The 18571-nt window shown below is 42.9% G+C and overlaps 1 protein-coding gene across 3 annotated transcripts in view; it reads left to right on the forward strand.

Annotated features, from left to right (window-relative positions):
* Window positions 1-11686, forward strand: part of SCAF11 (SR-related CTD associated factor 11) — a 73793-nt gene extending 62107 nt beyond the window's left edge. The window contains exons 11-16 of one of the 3 annotated variants that reach the window (XR_002102541.1): window positions 1-1223; window positions 2982-3325; window positions 7674-7892; window positions 8310-8429; window positions 8699-9556; window positions 10947-11686. The exon at window positions 1-1223 is cut by the window's left edge and continues 1669 nt beyond it. Coding sequence is in view for 2 of the 3 variants with exons in the window: in XM_019543339.1 (XP_019398884.1) it covers window positions 1-1223; window positions 2982-3325; window positions 7674-7892; window positions 8310-8429; window positions 8699-8827 (2035 nt within the window). In the remaining variant the exon portion in view is untranslated. Of the gene's footprint in view, window positions 1224-2981; window positions 3326-7673; window positions 7893-8309; window positions 8430-8698 lie in introns of all 3 variants that reach the window. The other 2 variants (XM_019543339.1, XM_019543340.1) reach the window with 2 other exon arrangements.
* Window positions 11687-18571: the final 6885 nt, after the last annotated feature.

The following is an 18571-nucleotide window of genomic DNA, read 5'->3' on the forward strand; positions in this document are numbered from 1 at the left end:
CAAGAAGGAGACTGACAGGGAGGGCAGGCGGTCTCCTTCACCCAAAAGGGAGACTGACAGGGAGGGCAGGTGGTCTCCTTCACCCAAAAGGGAGACTGACAGGGAGGGCAGGCGGTCTCCTTCACCCAAAAGGGAGACTGACAGGGAGGGCAGGCGGTCTCCTTCACCCAAAAGGGAGACTGACAGGGAGGGCAGGCAGTCTCCTTCACCCGAGAAGGAAGCTGACAGGGAGGGCAGGTGGTCTCGTTCACCCAAAAGGGAGACTGAGTGGGAGGGCAAAAGAACACCTTCACGATCTCCCAAAAGGGAGGCTGTCAGGGAGAGCAGAAGATCTCCTTCTCGATCAAGAGTTAAAGATTTCTCTCCAAGAGAGAAAAAATCTAGGTCTCAAAGCAAAGATAGAGATAACGACAGAGATAGCCAAAGAAGAGAACGTGACAGAGACAGAAGAAGTAGGAGATGGTCAAGATCCCGATCTCGATCCAGGTCAAGATCCCGATCTCGAACAAGAAATACGGGTCCTTCCTATGCTAGGAATGAGAGAGGTGGTCGCTCACCTCGGTGGAAGGAGAAATGGAGCAATGACAGCTGGAAAAGTCCAAGGGGAAATGATAGGTACAAAAGAGGTGAACAAGAGAAACAGAATGAAAATATGAAAAAAGAAAAGGACAATATAGACAAAGATTCTAATGACCATTGTTTGTCTGACAAGTATGGGAGTGATTATCCAGATTGGGTAATGGAAAGAATAAATTCTGTTCCTGAAACTAGGAGCAGAGAGAGAGAAACTTTTAAAGATCCACAGTGGGAAGACAACAGATGTGATAATTCAGGATATACTTGGAATAAAAATTTTGGTTCAGGTTGGATTTCAAATCGTGGCAGAGGTGGCCGAGGCAGAGGTGGCCGGGGCAGAGGTGGTTTCATGTATGGAGACCGAAATGAAAATCATTGGCAAAATAGAAAACCCCTCTCAGGGAATTCAAATGGTTCTGGGAATGAAACTGTCAGGTTCCCAGAACATCAACCGTACAGGCGTAAAAACGAACAGGATTTTTCTTTTGATACGCCTGCTGATAGATCTGGGTGGACATCTGCATCTAGTTGGGCGGTAAGGAAGACTTTACCTGCCGACGTGCAGAACTATTATTCAAGAAGAGGACGAAATTCCTCCAGTCCACAGTCTGGATGGATGAGGCAGGAAGAAGAGACTTCTGAGCAAGGTATTTTTATTTTATTTTTTTTTTTTTTATTATTTTTTTTTTTTAGATCTAGGGATTTAAATAGGTAATATTTTCATAAACTTTTTTTTTAAACCCTACAATTTTTTTTTACTTTTTTTTACTGTTTTGTCCATAAAATGTAACTCATAAGAATGTCACAACGGATGATTGGGAAATATCCTTGTTAATTTTGACCCTGCCTCTATACCAAAAAATGCTTCTGTCTGACCATTCAGTAAATTAAGAATTAAATTTCTGGCCCTTAGGATTACAGTGCAACCAAATATACCCTTTAAAATATGTATTCTTTTACTGCTTTAACTGATGCACTTGTAAACTGGTAAATTGTGATCAGACAAGACGTAGTTTCATTCAGTTTCTTTCCTTTTTTTTTTTTTTTTAATTAAGGTCGTTTCTTCAGAGAGATCTTGCATTTCCTTTGGAAATGCATGTATTAGGTTTAAGAATTGGTAATTAGTTGACCTGATGGCACAAAAAGTTTAAAAGGTTTAACACTCACGTGTTCCTCTAAAAATACTGGTAGTGATATTCATGCTATAGAGAATATTCGGTAGCACTCTTGTTTCATTTGAGGTTAAATTTACAGAGATTTAGCTCATTTGTATCATTGTAAAAGCATTTAGGCATAAGAGTTGTGTTGCAGAGTTACCAGTCCACTGTGTTTTTTCATAAGCTGAATATGAGCCAAGTGTGCTCTTATGAAAAAGCTCAATGGCATACTGAGCTATATTATTGGAGCCTCACTTGTGAAGTAAAAGGGAGGTGGTGACCATCTTTTGCCCAACAGCCTAACTTAAGGCATTCACTTAAAAAATGTTCTTCCTGGGTTCCAGGCCCTGTACAGTCTAAATGGTGTTGAACCCACCACCCTCTTCTTCTAGGCAGCTAAGAGTGAAAGATTCATGAGGCCAGGGGAAAATCAAGGGGGCCTTGCTCTGGTCTGCAGGGGAGGAGAGGGGAGCCTTGGGTTCTGGCTCCAGTTTCCTGCTCCCATGGCCATTTATGCATTATTCTACCCATGCTGCCAAACAGTTACAGTGTGTTTTTCTGGTAAGATTTGGGGACTTCTGCAGTCTTTCACTTCTTCAAATAGTAAGATCAAACTGGGAGGTAGGGGCCTAGGTAGTGTCAGATTTGCTTCTGAGTGTGAGCACTACTAGAGACCAGTTGCCTGGGCTGTAAGCAGTCATCTCATTTGTGGTGATTCTGGTTGTCCTGGGTTTTGATTTGGATCAAAACAGGAGTGTCACAGCCCTTTACATGCGTAGCCCTTCCAAATTGCATTATTCTTCTGCCAGTAGGTGGCAAGGGAGAGCACATGTACTGATAGGCTTGTCCCTAAAATGATTTGCAGTTAATTTAAATCAGCTGCAGTTAACCTGGATGCACACAGTGCTTGGAAAAAACCTTTTTAATACATTTTCACAGGTACTTGAATTTAGACAATGGGTGTGACCATCTGTAGGATCCCAGGACAAACACTTTCCTCCTGGGAGACATCTGTTTACAGCTATAGAGATCTTTCTAGGTCAAAATACAGGTGTATAAGGAACCTAGATACCTTGGTGGTTTTGTGGCTGGTGCATGGGTCCATGGTTGTGACTTAAATGCCTAAAAGCCACCTAAGTGGCACCTAGATGTACTCTCAGAGGTGACGTAGGATCTTGGTGTTAGTGTGTCTATATGTTCAAAACACGGATTTTTTTACTTTAAATACTGTGTTCTCTTGTTTGATAGATCCAAACCTCAAAGACCAAACAAACCAACAAGGGGAAGGGTCTCAGCTACCAGTAACTATGATGCAGCAACAAATGAATGTCATGCCACAAGTGAATGCACAGCACCAGCCTATGAATATCTTCCCATATCCAGTCAGTGTTCCTCCACCTATGATGAATATCCAACACAATCCATTTAATATTCGTCCTCCAATACCATTGCATCTCCATGCAGGAGTGCCTCTCATACAGGTAGCTCCTCCTACCAGTGTAACTCAGGGATTACCACCACCTCCACCTCCTCCTCCTCCATCCCAGCAAGTCAACTATATTGCTTCGCAGCAAGATGGAAAACAATTGCAGGTGTGTGGGTTTTTTTGTTTGTTTTTTTGTTTTGTTTTTTCAGAAACATGGATCTAAACAGTCATAAGACAGAGCCATATGAATTATAAACAAACAAAAGCATCTTGCTTTATTTTGGTGCTGTTTGTGTGAACAGTTCCTCCTTATCCTCCTACCCCCCAAATGATCTTATTGAAGTATTTATGGAGAAATGAAGCCTAATTTAAAACTGAACTTATAGTATATAATTTGGTAATGTTTCTTTTTATTACAGTAACATGCTGATACTGTATGTTACTGTAATAAACCAATCAAGAATGGGGTGTTGCAGTTTTCTCATAATTTGTCCACTGTGAGATTTTTTTGTGGGAGGAGAAAGGGGGTGGGGTGAAGTTTTTCAGTCTTTCTTCTCTCAACTCTTTCCATTATTTAACATTCTTTCGTATTTTGTTTCATTCTTTTGTGTATGTCATACTATTTTGCCCCTTGCATCATTCCTTGTCTTGGGAGCTTCAGTTCTTTGTTTATCCAGTCACTACCAGTTTGTTATGCTGGGAATAGGTCAGAGCATCTGCTTGAAACTTGTAAAGTTTTTTGAAGAAGTATTTCGACTGCTGGGTCAGTCCTCGCCTGGTAAGCTTTTCCTGCAGTCTTCAGTTATAGGAGTCAAAACGGGAATCATGAAGAAAGCTGGGTGGCTTCCACTAGGATGTCTGACACTTTACCAGGGCACAGAGGAGCATTCCTTCAGTGTGTCAAGTGAATCTGGAGTTCACTTTGTTGTGTATTGATCCTCTGCTATAGTCTGTGTCCCTAAGCTACTTTGACATACTTCCCTTTGCAGTCCAGGTTTGAAAGCAGCGTTTCCCAAACTTTACCTCATTTACTGCCTCCTAAAAAGATGAAGTGATTTGATTGATCATGAAGCTCACATTCAACATCTTGGAATCCCATGTTTTAGATAGTACTCACTTTCAACTTGATTGGCAAATTTGCCATTATAGAAACAAATCAAAAGGAGTACGGTATGTTTCAGTTAGTGTGAAATATTTCATGTGTCCCATGGGCCAAAATGATGAAGTCCTGTTTTAACTGGTAGTAGGCAGAGTCTGATAGACTTAAAACTATTAGTTAGAATTTCAGTTTAATCCCAGCAACGTGGGAGCTGAATTTGTGCTGTAATCCCTTCCCTAACTGAATTGCCCAGTGAAGTGGTAATTTGGCTTGTAAATGCCAAGTCTGTGGCTCAAAAGAATGGGTGTAGAATTGGAACAACAGATTTATTTGACCCTCATCCACCATCACACAATGGTATCTTTACAGGAGCTGGAGTCTGTTAGTAGCTGACTGAGAAACTTGATTAAAGGATCTTCTGGGAGGATCTTTATGTTAGATTTGCCCCTTTATTGCTAAGGTCCTTAAGGGCAGGACCATGCAGTTGCTTGCCCAGCGTAGAATTTTATGCTTCTCAGTGGAGACATCATGGGTCTAAAGAAAGGCAGGCAACAAAAACAGTGAAGGACTTGGAAGGCAAATCATATGAAGAGAGGTTGAAAGAAATAGGCATGTTGATCTTGCAGAAAAGGCAATTAAGAGGGGGACATGATAGTAGTGTTCAGATTATCTGAAGAGCTGCCATAAAGAAGAGAGAGAGCACTGTTTCTCTGTTGCAGCAGCATAGGACACGGAGCAGTGACTTGAAATTGCTTTTAGAGTAGGTTTAGATTGGATACCAGCACAAACTTCTTTGCTGTTAGAGCAGTGAAATAGACAGGAGCGCATGCCTCCGCTCCACCTTGCGTGGATCAGGAGAACTGTGTGGCCCGGAGCAGGTAGAAATTGGAAAGGCTCATATTCAAAAGCAGCAGAATTAATCAGAGCACCACTATTAGATACAACAGAAAAGAGAACTGGGATAGTTCATGGAGTGGATAGGATGACAGAAGGAGGATCTCTGGCTATCTAGTTAGGGTGTGTGGAGCTGGGTTTGCAATCACCAGCTTGCAGAGCAGGATGGAGGGTGATAGGGTTTTCTTATGCTTTTGTGCTTTGCTTTTTGCCATGTGGGGCTGGGAATTTTTCCCTCCAATCTGTTAGGGTTTTTTCATCTTTCTCAGAAGCATTGGGTGTTGCTGCATCCAAGACTGGGATTTTTAACTGGAGTGCACTGGTGCTCCTGTTGGGACTAAAACCCAGCAGTTCCTGGTCACAGGGTCTTGCTCCTCCGCTCAGACCATTTAGGATCAGGAAGGCATTTTACCCATAGTCAGAGTGGTATGAACTGTGGATTTTTGTCTTCCTCTAGCAGTCTCTTCCTTGGATCTCTTGGGTGTATTTTAATTACCACTTGCAACAGTGTGCTATTGCACCTTTTTCTCCCTTCTTTACCTGTGGCAGGCTTGGGAGTTCTTGGTGTTTTGGGGCAATGTGCCTGATAGTTGTGCAGCAGGGTTGTTTGTGTAGTTTTACGAATAGGTTACATCAACACTTGCATTAGGATAGTTTAGATGAGGATGATCCTGCCTTGAGGAGGTGGTTGCACTGGGTTAGCTCCTGAGGTCCTTTCCAGCCCTGCATCTCTATGAGGGGAGATTAAAAGATGCTTTGAGCTGCATTATAATCTCTGTGTTAAGGACATTCAGGCTATAAACAGATGTCGTTTTTGGAACAGGATCAAGTGTGCTGGAATGAGTCCTGCCACAGTTGTTTTATTTCACTGGCCTTTCCAAACATTGTTGGGGCTGTTGAGTCTCAGGGTTGGGCCCCTGCTGCTCCCAGAATCCTAAGTTGCATGCTGTGGGAATCCCATAGCTCCAGCTAATATAAAACAATGGAACAAGTCTTCTAAAATGGAACATGGGCATTACTGCAATACCTGAATGGTCTTTGCAAGCTCTTCTTTGCATGTATTTCAATGTGTTGGTGAAGATATTTAGAGGGGTGAATGACCTGGGAGCTATTTATCTCATGCATTTGACAAGACTCAGGTTTTGAAAGAACTTGCTCTCCTTAGGTTTGATCCTTGTCTCAAGTTACAGAACATTCCTCCTTTCCATTTGGAGGTCCGTAAGAGCCAGTAGCAGTATTAATGACACAATATGGCAAAATATGGTAAGAACTGTTACCTGGATTACAGGTGATTGCTGTGTTGGCTGCCAATAAGAGGCAACAGACAGGTCTGTATCTTGATTGTTTGCTTATACCCCAAAGCTCAAGAACAGACACTTAACCCAGTGTCAGCCTGGCTACCTGGGACCATGCAGTATTACCTGCTCTTACATATACTTCACGGGGGAGATCCAGGAAAGGGGAGAACTGGATATGCAGAGTAACAGCAGGGCATTGAATTTGTAGAGTTCTTCCATTTTCTCTCATCTACTGTATTTATGTGTGTCTTACTTTAAAACACTCTTTGATTTATGTAAACTACTTTGTTGAGACTTTGGGAGCCAGACTGAACAAGTTTCTTTAATCCTCGCCAAACTCAAGGCAGCCCTTGGAAAACTCTTAGCTCTCACTCCATTATTTCTGACTACAAGAAAAATAAGAGCAATTCTTTTGTTGCAGAGAACTCAGACCACAGTAGGTCAGGATGTTCTTGTGCATCAGTCAGAGGGTGCCACGGCACCTTGGTTGACAATCACTGTTCTGTGGACTTGGAAGACGGGATTTATATCCTTGTAAAAATAAAAACTTTGGAAGGGAGGATTTCTTACTCCTTTTGTCATCCTGGAATGCTGTTTGCCACTATCCTGTTTTCCTTTCCCTTTGCTTTATGATCTTCCCTGATGAGGCTGCTTTATTTTTACAACCAAATTAAAATTAACACTTACCTATGCATCTGTAGCAAAACCACATTTAAGAGACTTTGTTACATCAGTCACTACTGGTAACATTTTAAAACCAAAGCTGTAATAATGTTTAGCTTATCTAGTTGAAGGCTGCCTTGTATAATGCCTCCTCTTCAAGCCTTTTGCTGTTTTAATTTTGTCTCCCTGCTGGTTTACTGGACACGATTGCTTTCTGTACTTTGGCCAGGTAACATCTACAAAAGGATCACTCAGATGGGTGTGTGGGCTCCTGCTCTAGCCATATTTCTGCAACTTGTCTTTGTCCCTTGAAAATGGCAGTCTGACAACAGATGTGCGTGTGGGGGGGAGGGGGTTTCTTTCCAGTTTTTGACTGCTTTTGTTTTTCTTGTGTGCTAATCTAATGGTAGTCCTAGATGCAGTACCAATAGTCAGTGTAGAAGTTAGCTAAGAAACTGAAGCTCATGTTGTATTTTTCTGTAGTTGCTTAGAATGCTGGAAAAATAGTTTTTGCCTCTTTGAAGAATAATGCATTAACTGCTGGCTACTTCTTAAAACAGGGTATGCCTAATGCACCTCATGTCAGTAATAACGTGACTGTACCAGTGTTGCCTGCTCCAACAGCAGCCCTGGGAAATGTGGAAACAGTTCAGGGACCAACTTCTGGTAATGCAACTTCATCAAGTCACGTAAAAAATTCTAATGCTGCTGTAAAAGTGGGAGAAAGCAAAGGAAGTGTAACCGTGGAAGCCAGCGCAGACAGCTCGAAGAAAGACCAGGCAAGTGCAAGTTGAGCAATTAATAAAATTGTACAGCGCTGAAAATTAGAGAGCAGTCTCCTGTGTGTGCAGGATTCTCAGTGCAGTCACCCTGTGGACACTGTATGAGTACAAGAACTTTAACTTTGACTCTAACGAACTAGTGAGACTCTTAGAACTGTACAACTGGAAATGTGTTAAAATATTTTGATCAATAGTGGATCTGCATTCTGCTCTGATTCAGCCACTATTTCCACTGCGATCCGTGCAGGTGCTGTATTCCAAGGACTGGAACGTGGCTCTGGTTTTGATGCCTTACATTTGAGTAACTTCTGTTTGCAGAGTTTAAACTGTTTTGATGGTTAGAACTAATCTTAAGTAATTTTGTGTGAAGGGTGTTTCTACAAGATTATAAAATATGATTTTGTTTTTTGTCAGAAATTGTTAATTCAGGAAAAAGCAGCGCAAGAGGTCAAACTGGCAATTAAACCTTTCTACCAGAATAAAGATATTAGCAAGGAAGAATATAAAGAGATTGTGCGGAAGGCGGTAGATAAAGTAAGTTATATTCAAGAATGACATTTTAATAATCAGTTTCACAACATATTTACTCCACAGGTAATCCTGACATAGGGTGTAACAGAGCCAGTGCTCAGCACCTCCCTAGTTAAAAAAGCAATAACAGTGAAGAGGTAGATGATGCTTCCTCTTGGCTTCATAAGACAGCCTTCTTCTTTGGAATCTGCCAGTCTTGACCAAAAAAAGGCATTTTATCTTCTTAATTTTTTTAATGAACCTCTTGTTGGTTTGTTTTAAACCTGTCACAGGTTTGTCACAGCAAGAGTGGAGAAGTCAACTCGACAAAAGTAGCAAATCTGGTGAAAGCATATGTAGACAAATACAAACATTCACGGAAGAAAAATCCAGAGGAGGCATTCTCTGCGGAAAGAAAATAAGAGTAAAATGAAAAACCTGAAAACATGCTCTATCTGCAAAGTGCAATTTCAACAAGAACCATTAACTGAAAATTGTTTATGACTATGATTGGAATCTGGTTTTGATAAAATTATTTTTCAATGTAGTATATAATGTTTTGTTCTAAATATAGATTTAAGCTGCAACTTCTTTATCCCTTTTCAAAATAGATGCCTAAAAGAAAGTAAAAGGTATAAAGGAGAATGCATTTTTATTAGGAATGTATGATTGTGTGGATACTAGATGTACAGCAATTTCACTTGAATAATGGAGTGCATAAAATTAGAAATCTTGTCTAAGTACATTGGTTTTTGGAACAGGTATGTACAGTACATGTAATCAGTCAGATTAAAGATATTAAAGTAAGATTTTTCTTTGATTTCTCCCTAATTATAGTAAAGATAAAATAATGTATTGCCTTGACAAATATTTCTAGTGTTAACTGGAGAGACTGAATGCAGGGGTCACAATGTGTATGTAAAAAGCACGTGGCTGTGTCTGAACAGAAGAACTGTTTAGATGAAAAGAGAACAAATTCACCATCCGTCAGTAAGATTTGGTGCCCAGAACCATGGGCACTCTTGTTAACACCAAATAAAGATTATGCTGCTTGGTTTTGTTTTGTGACTTTTTTCAATTTTTGTTTTGAGATAGTGGGCTGCATTTGAGTAACTTCTGGAAAAGAACTCAAAGGCCTCTAGTCACAAAAGGTATGGTTCAGGCAACCACTGTGCACAGCTCTGGTAAATGACCTAAGAAATGATTATGCTTTAGGGCTAGATATTCAGGAAAAATAAGTACTGCAGTTCTGTTTTTACTTTTCTATAATTCTTCAAATATAGTAAAAGGGGGAAATCTTTACTAGGGTCTCTGTTGACCAGAGGTTGCCAGTTGTGCCAATTTTAGCTGTGTAAGATATTTTATTAATGTGAACTATAGTTTGCTAGGGACTACAGCAGAGGCCACCAAGCTCATGTCACTAAAGTTGCACAAAAATAATCCTGGGTAATTAGTTACTTAAAGTCACTTAGTGCTTAGTAAAAAGCTTAGTAGTAGCTTTTAAACGTCCCAAAAACACTTTCCAGTAAGGAGTTAGGTCCAGATTGTTCAGTCATTCCAAAGGCTGGTAGTGGAACGATTAACTGCTCTGAAAAAATTGATTCAAACCTGTTTATGGAGTTGGTTGGCTTGTTAGGACAGTGTGGTTTCTAATTCTCATGGAAAAAGTTTCTTGGAAGTCTTTTAACTTGCATCAGGAGTGTCAGTGGGCAGCTGATTTTCTTCTGTTTTGGAAGAACAGCACTACTAAAAGTGGCACACATCCCACAGTGCTTGAATATGGTGAAAGCACTGTGCAAGAGCCCAAGACCCTGTGATGCTCCAGCCAGAAGACTCCTCGCAGAAAAGTGGGCATGTGCTATGTGGACTCTCTGTCTCTAAGGACTTTGAGAAAAGTCTGAGCTGTATGGAAGTTGGCTTCCCAAAGTTGCAAGCATCTTCAAGTTCCTTACCTATCCTGTCCTTTCCAGTAACTTTCACAGGACCCTGAGACAGGGGATATAAAGGGAGATATAACTATAAGATGCTGTCGCAACAGTTGATCACTTGCTTTTAATTGCAGCTTTCTGCAGATGTAATGAAGCGTTTGACTAGCTATATTTATTTTTGTGCCTAAATCAAAATGTGTAAATTAGAGACTGATACAAGTTTTTCTACAGTCAAGCCATGTTTTAGATTTTTCAAAACTGATCCAGGTTTACTCTGCTAGTGATTTGTATGGGCTCTTGAACTACTTTAAGCTACAACTGGTTAGCACTTTTTGAAATATTTTGTAGCAAATTGCTATACCTATCCTGGTTAATCACGCCATGCGTACCTATTTTTATTGCATTTTCCTGCTCTGACAGATTTTTGGAGGTTAATGACTTTTATATCTTTTTATTCTATACAGTTGAACCTTGCTACAGTGCTCTTTCAGGAGCCATATGAATGTCCTTTAAGAGAAGTGTGGAGAGGGGGCAAAAGGGAATTTTGTGGTAATGCTTGTTTCAACATACGAGACGGGGAGGATTTGTTCTTTTTTTTTGTTTGTTTCCACAGCTCCTGTCTGGAAGACAAGATGCCACTTGCTATCACATTGTAATTGAGGCAGTGATTATAGTGATGCTCCACTGTATTTCAGAGTCTAATGAAGAATATCTGATAAATGAGAATGTGATCAGTAAACTTTTTTATTTTTTACACTGAAATACTTAAGAATTTATCAGAAAATATGCAGCTGATTAAAAATTGTGTTAACTTTAACATGTATTGCCTTAATACATAGATTATCCTTCTCTATTTTTCCAGAAAATCAACAAGGTCTACCTTAATATGAGTGCATGAGAGAGCATGTGCTTTAACTTTGTGGACTTTTTTTTGTTAAGATTAGTATTAAAGCTGTATTTCTATTTATTGAAATTGCTTGCATTTAACCCCTGGGTACTGGGATTTCCCAACATGCACTAAAGTACGTACATAGTGGTGGGAAATTCTGGACCCAGCTGATACCTCAAGGACAAATTCATTTGATCTAAATTGCCTTGAGAAGAATTATGACTGTCTAGATTTTGCAGACTGTATGCAAAGCAGAAGGGGTTTTCCTATATCCTTGCAGCGCTACACTGTGCATGCTGCTTGAATATCTCATTCTAAATATGTATCTTCAGGAACACAGTGGCTGCCCCAGGTCCATGCTGTGATATTTGTAGCATATGGCTGGAGTGCTGTCTGCTGAACTAATATTCTCAAACTAGTTTTATGTAGTGCTTAACATTTTCTAATAAATTCTTTTGACTAAGCTGGAAGTAGTCTCTCTGGTTTGTCACATGGGTTAATTTAAACAAATAAGTTTCCCTCCCTAATTTATTTCCAGAGGGATTCTGCAATTCTGCTGTGTAAGTATGTAAAACTAAAGAACAGCAGAAGCTGTGCTGTTCTGGGTACTTTTATCTGCAGTAGATGCAAGGTAAACCACAGAAACTTAGCCTTCTTCCACTGGGGGCATTTCATTTGGTCTCCCTCAATGAAAGAGGGCTAAGCTGGAAGAGCTTTTTCACTGCTTTAGCTAACGCTGTGATTTTAAAACAAACTTATCTATTTAAACCAAAATAAGCAGAACCCTGTTCTTCATGCATCTTTTTATTATTTTTTGGGTTAAAAATTACCTATCCTGCCAAGGTGCCTGACTCATGTATACAGTATTGGTTCAGATATTTTACACACTCACATTTCCAGTAAAAAATGAAGCTTAGACTCCTCCAGTATTGGAAGCTCCTATTTCTGATTAGCTTTCAGGAAGAAATTACTTGACACATTACAGTAAGATTTCTTTTATGGGTCTCTAAATTAATGCTGTGAAATTCTTATCAAGATGGAAAAATTAATGTTATTTCCTTTTGCATCCAAGTATGCACAGATGTGTCGAGAATTTTGTGCTGAAATGCTTTACACAAAGCCCACTTACTGAAATATTGCAGAGCCAAGTTAAGCTAGTCCTGTCTGGAGATGATCCTGATTCAAGGAGAAATGATCCTTTCGGTGGTATAAATATCCATGAGAGGCCTGGATCAAATATCACATGGATCAAAGGCCTATCTCCCCTAATTTTGTTTTCTGCAGCTAGAAATACAAGCTAAGGCCTTAGAAAACTTGGAAAGAAGACTGGATGAGTGACTGACTGCAATACATGAGCAACCTTCACTTACAACAGAATCAACCTCCCTCCCTTCCCACTACCAAGGACTGCTGTTACAAAACTTGAGTTTGAGAGATCCTAACCAGCAGCAGCGGTGCCATGAAGTTAGTGTCCACCTTGATTCCTTAGTCTTAGATTGGCTTGAGCATGGTTCAAGTTTTATGTTTAAGTGACAGCACCTTTTTTTTCTGTCCTAACAGAAGAGAGGTAAGTATTTCTGTGATCTTTTACTGCAACAACTATAGTGGGGAAAACTGTTGGACAAGCTTTTAGGCATCCAGGACCCTTTCTCAGTCTTAACTCTACAGTTGGTCCAACAAAAGATCACTGGAACCCTTGCCTCAGCCATTTTCTAGACCATCATGACTATGTTCCAACCTCCTACAAACATGGAAGCTATTTTAGCGTTAGAGTGGACCTTGTGGTACCAAAATTTTGGTCTAGCAAGAAAGCCTCAAATACAGCTGTGCACCCTCTGGAGTGTTTTCTTGCCTCGTAGATCTGGATCGCTGGTTCAGAACTTCGGAGACGTATTCAGAGATCTTGTCCCAGGAGAGAATAACTCAGTACTGTGCAAGTCAGGGGTGGGCAAAATGCAGCCCGTGGACTGCATGCAGCCTGCCAAGACATTCTATTCAGCCCGCGGGGCCCCTAAAACAATTTAGAAAATTCATATTTATCTGCCCTGGGCTGCTTGTCATGTAGTCCTTGAGGGCTTGCCAAAACTCAGTAAGCAGCCTTCTGCCCAAAATAATTGCCCACCCCTGGTGTAAGTTCACACAGTCTGGTTGTCTCACGTGAATGTAAACTGAGTCCTGCCTAGGCCAGAGCACATGGGACTGAGGGCAGTTGCTACTTCTCCCCATGTTTGCAGAACTCTGGGAGTGCTGCCCTCCTCTGCTCCCTGCCCACCCAGCTCTTTCTTGATGAATGAGCTGAATGATTTAAAACAAGTATGATTTATTGACTTACAGATATTTACCTTCTATAAAGCTTTTAACAGTATATTCTCATTATTAAATTGTACCCCAAGGTATTTTTAGTATTCACCAAGGCTGGTGGTTTTAGTGCACTGATCATGGTGATGTGGAGATGTTTGGGCAAGCTTTGCAGTTGTTGCTTAGGTCACATTCCGTCTGATCACTGAAGTTTGCTTTTAATGGACTTGTTTGAAAGACGAGAATGAGTTGAAAATGTCTTTCAAGTTGTGACCCTCTACAGATATAGATTGTAATTGATGGTAGTTGGTTTGGTAAAAGATATTCCCTTAACAGATCCCCACTCTCACATTCCCTGGATCATCACAGGTGCAGCAATCCTACTAGAGGCAGGGTGGAAGACTGATGGAAAAACAGGCAGACCTATAAAGTGTGTGTTGGGGGCAGAAGGACATTGCTAGAGACAGGACCCTGTCCTGCAGCTCAAGAAGCCACTTCAGCCCCTAATTTCATTATGGGCTGGGAATTCTGTTTTAATAATGCAAGCAGCTGCTAGTTGTTAATTGCAGAGCACAACTTCCTCTGTCCATTTTGAAGGACAAGGCTACCATACTAATTGATAAACCCGTTTCTCAAGATCTCATCAGTTGTTTCAAAAGCTAAATCTTGGGTCTCCCATCATATCAGCTGTAACACCAGTAAGTGCTGATTGCAGGTGTCACCTTTTTTAGATTCTCACTTTTTAGGGCAAGCTGGCATGCAGCAGCTGCTTTAGCAATAAATATGAAACAAATTACATGAATCAGTGCTTTAGAGCAACCTATGCATGAAAACAGTAAAGCAGCTTGCTGATATGGAATAGTGCAGTAAGTACTGCATGGCTATTGCAGTACAGTGGAATGTACTGTAAATAGCAGGGAGATAAGAATTTCATTACAGTTGATGCAAATTAGGCAACAAAACCTGGCACATTTGGCAGTAAGCGTGGGCTGCATAGAGAGAAGGTAAACAGGGTTCATATTTTAAAACCAATGCAGGTCTCAGAGCCTTAAATATCAAGGGTATAATTTAAACATGAACTTCACTTCCATAAGTAACCAAATGCAAATACTAAATGAGAGCAACTAGTGCAAAAGATTGTCAACATAAACTCATTAATTATGAGGAGTAAACAGTCCATATCAGACTGGAGCCCAGCAGGGAGCCTCAAGAAACACAGCAGGAGCTCAGAGTGTGGACTGAAAGTTTGGCAACTTGTGTCATTAGTCCTGAAGTGTTGTAGAAATAGGACCTAAAGCATGGAGCAAGTGAAGGAAATAGAAACAGCAGATAAAAACAGACTGTCAGACATCTGAAGCCATGCGTCTTCTGAACAGAGTAGGACTGTTGTCTGCATACTAGAGCAGCTGAACAGAAGCATCCAACTTAGATCATTAAGAGTGATGTAAATAGTTTTAAATATCAGCAGGGACTAGTAATGAGGCACCCTTATGCAGTCATTCAAATAATGGCAATAGGTCTGGAAGATGGCATAGAATCATAGAAGTAGGGTCGGAAGGGACCTTGTAGATCTTCAAGTCTGACCCCTCCACCTGGGCAGGAGAAAAAACAGCTCAAATGATCCCAGTCAGGTAGGCATCAAGCCTCCTCTTAAAGACCCCCCGGGTAGGAGCCAGCACCACTTTCCTTGGAAGTTGGTTCCAGATCCTAGCCGCCCTGACTGAAGTAGTTCTTACGGGTGACTAATCTAAACCTGCTCTCCAACAACTTGTGGTTGTTATTCCTTGTTATGCCAGGGGGCGCTAGGGGAAACAAGGTCTCTCCCAAACCTTTCTGGTCCCCTCTAGTGAGTTTATGGACAGTCACCAGGTCCCCCCTCAGCCTTCTCTTATGAAGGCTGAACAGGTTCAGTCTCTCATTGTAGGGTCTGCCCTGTTGTCCCCAGATCATGTGGGTCGCCCTCCTCTTGACCCTCTCCATGTTGTCCACATCCCTCCTGAAATGGAGCGTACAGAACTGGATGCAGTACTCCAGCTGTGGCCTGACCAGCATCGAATCAAGGGGGAGGATCACCTCCTTCGCTCTACTTGACATGCACCTTTGGATGCACGACAAGGTGTGGTTAGCTCTGCCAACCTTGACCTCTCATAGTCGGCCCATGTTCATCTTGGAGTCAGTAATGACTCAAGATCCCTTTCTGCTTCCGTGCTTTCAAGAAGGGCATTTCCCATCTTATACGTGTGCTGCTGGTTACTACTGCCTAAGTGCAGCACCCTGCACTTACCAGTATTGAAGCGCATCCTGTTTTTGCTAGCCTACCCCTGCAACCTATCCAGATCTTGCTGCAATCTTTCCCTCCCTACTAGCGTGCTCACCTTACCCCAAATTTTGGTATCATCAGCAAATTTAAACAGGCTGCTTTTCACCCCGTCGTCCAAATCGCTGATAAAGAAATTGAATGGCGCGGGCCCAAGAATTGAGCCCTGGGGGACTCCACTGCCCACTTCTCCCCAGGTCGAATATGACCTGTCCACCACCACCCTCTGAGTGCAGCCCTTCAGCCAATCTGCAATCCATCTGACTGTGTAGGCACCAATGCCACAGTCGCCCAATTTTTTAATGAGGATGGGGTGGGAGATGGTGTCAAAGGCCTTGCTGAAGTCCAGAAAGACTACATCCACAGCAACACCTCCATCCAAGGCTTTAGTGACCTGATCATAAAAGGCAATCAGGTTGGTCTGACATAACCTGCCCCTAATGAAACCGTGCTGGTTGCCCTTGAGCATGTCATCCCTGAAGCCGGCCCATCACAGATGTGCTCCATGATGATCTTCTCAAAAAGTTTCCCTAGGATTGAGGTAAGACTGACAGCCTTATAGTTGCCCAGGTTCTCCCTCCCTTTTTAAAATGGGGACCACATTAGCTATCTTCCAATCATCCGGCACCTGGGCCGAGCACCACAAGTGCTCGTAAAGCCGTGCCAAGGGCCCTGCAATAACCCCTGCTAGCTCCCTCAACACCCTGGGGTGGACAGCATCTGGACCTGCTGATTTGAGCATGTCTAGCCCCTCCAGAAGCTCTCTAACCCGGTTCTCCCCAACCTGAGGTCTGGAGACATTCCCCTCAAGTCCGTCTTGCATCATGGGGAAGTCCCAGTCCCTGCCCAAGAAAACAGGTGAAGAATTGGTTAAAGAGGTCTGCTTTCTCCTCTGGCGCAACCACCACCAGATTGCCCAGAGGATCTTGCAGGAGCCCCACATTACCCGGTACTTTCTTCATCCTCCCTATGTATTTGAAAAAGGACTTTTTATTATCTTTGATTTTGGACGCAAGTCCTACCTCTATGTCCGCCTTAGCTTTCCTGACAACCCCCCTACAGGCCTGAGCAGAGGAGGTGTACTCCTCTTTGGAGATAGCACTCCCCTTCCACTGGGTGTATGCTGCCTTTTTGGCAATCAGGCATTCCCGTACACCCTTGGTGAGCCAGGGGGGCTTTCGGACACTCCTGCCCCCCTTGCTTTTTGTTGGGATGGTCACCCCTCGGGCCCTGAGCATTGTCTCCTTAAGGAATGACCACTCATCTTGGGCACTGAGTTCCCCTGCCCTTGAGAACCTCAGTGCCTCTCCCACTAAACTCGTTGAAGTTGGCCCTCTTGAAGTCTAGGGCTACCACCTTGCTGCAGGCCCTTGACACCCTGCACTGGATGGTGAATTCCAGCAAGCGATGATCGCTATCACCCGGTGGTCAAGGACCTGGAGGCCCCTTACCAGGTCCAACAAGGAATTTCCTCTGGTGGGACCATGCACCTCCTGAATTAAGTGGAGGTCCTGTATCTCGGCCGGGAACCTCCTGGAATGGTCCGACCTGGCTGACTGTTCGTTCCTCTCAGCAGATGTCCAGGTAATTTAAATCACCCATGACAACTACATCCCTTGCCTCTGCAAGCTGGCCCGAAAATTCCTGGTTCAGCTCCTCCCCTTGGTTGGGGGGTCTGTAGTAGACCCCCACTGTTAGATCCCTCTCCCCACGGCCCCCTTGTATCTTGACCCAGAGCACTTCAGCTTGCCCCTCTGACCCCATTTTCCTGGCAGAGGATGTGTGTTACTCCTTGACATAGAGAAGGAAGGAAAAGCGGGGGTGTGGCGCTCTATCCTGCCTGTAAAGCCTATAGCCCCTAATGCTAACTGCCCAGTTGTGGGATGAATCCCACAAAGTTTCTGTAAGCCCTATTATATCTGGGTCTGAACTGGCTATTCTGAGGGCGAGTTCCTCCTGTTTGTTCCTCATACTACGAGCATTGGTATATAGGCATTTAAGGCCTTGCCTAGCTGTGTGTGCCACCCCCCAATTTGGGAGACTGTCTGGACCGCTGTTTCTTACCTGGGCACTCCTTGCATTTGTCACCTGTCTTGCTCAGGTGGTATCTCCTTGTCTTCCTACGGCCCCCTCCCCCAGCGAGGCTAGTTTAAAGCTCGCCGTACAAGATCAGCCAACCTGGAAGAGAAGACACTCTTGCCTTTAGGAGAGAGGTGAAGCCCATCCCACCCCAGCAAGTCCCCCGCCTGAAAGCATGGGTCATTATCTAGGAATCCAAGGCCTGCCTGGTGGCATCAACTGTGTAAGCGCCAGTTGACCTTGCCAATATACAGGCCCCATGTCGCTGTCCCCACCTACTCACCAGAAGAAGAGAGGAGAATACCACCTGCGCTCCCATCTCCTTAAGCTTGTCCCCCAGAGCCTTGAAATCCTTCATAATGTGGTCAGGGTTGCCCCTGGCTGTGTCATTCATCCCCACGTGGAAGACAACCATGGAGTACTAGTCTGCAGGTTGGATGTAGGCCGGGATCCTCTCCGTAATGTCTCTAACCCGAGCCCCAGGTGTGAAGCAGACCTCTCACGTCATGGGGTCAGGCCGACAGATGGGACCTTCCAATCCTTGTAGGATGGAGTCTCCAATGACAAGGACCCGGCATTTCTTCCTGCTGGTGTTCGCTCTCTGCCCATTCTTTACCACGGGGGGAGTGGCATCATGCCCGCCCGAGGCAATTTC

The sequence above is a fragment of the Crocodylus porosus genome, unplaced genomic scaffold (genome assembly GCF_001723895.1).
Source record: "Crocodylus porosus isolate Cpor-Errol unplaced genomic scaffold, CroPor_comp1, whole genome shotgun sequence".
NCBI classification, from domain to species: Eukaryota; Metazoa; Chordata; order Crocodylia; family Crocodylidae; genus Crocodylus; species Crocodylus porosus.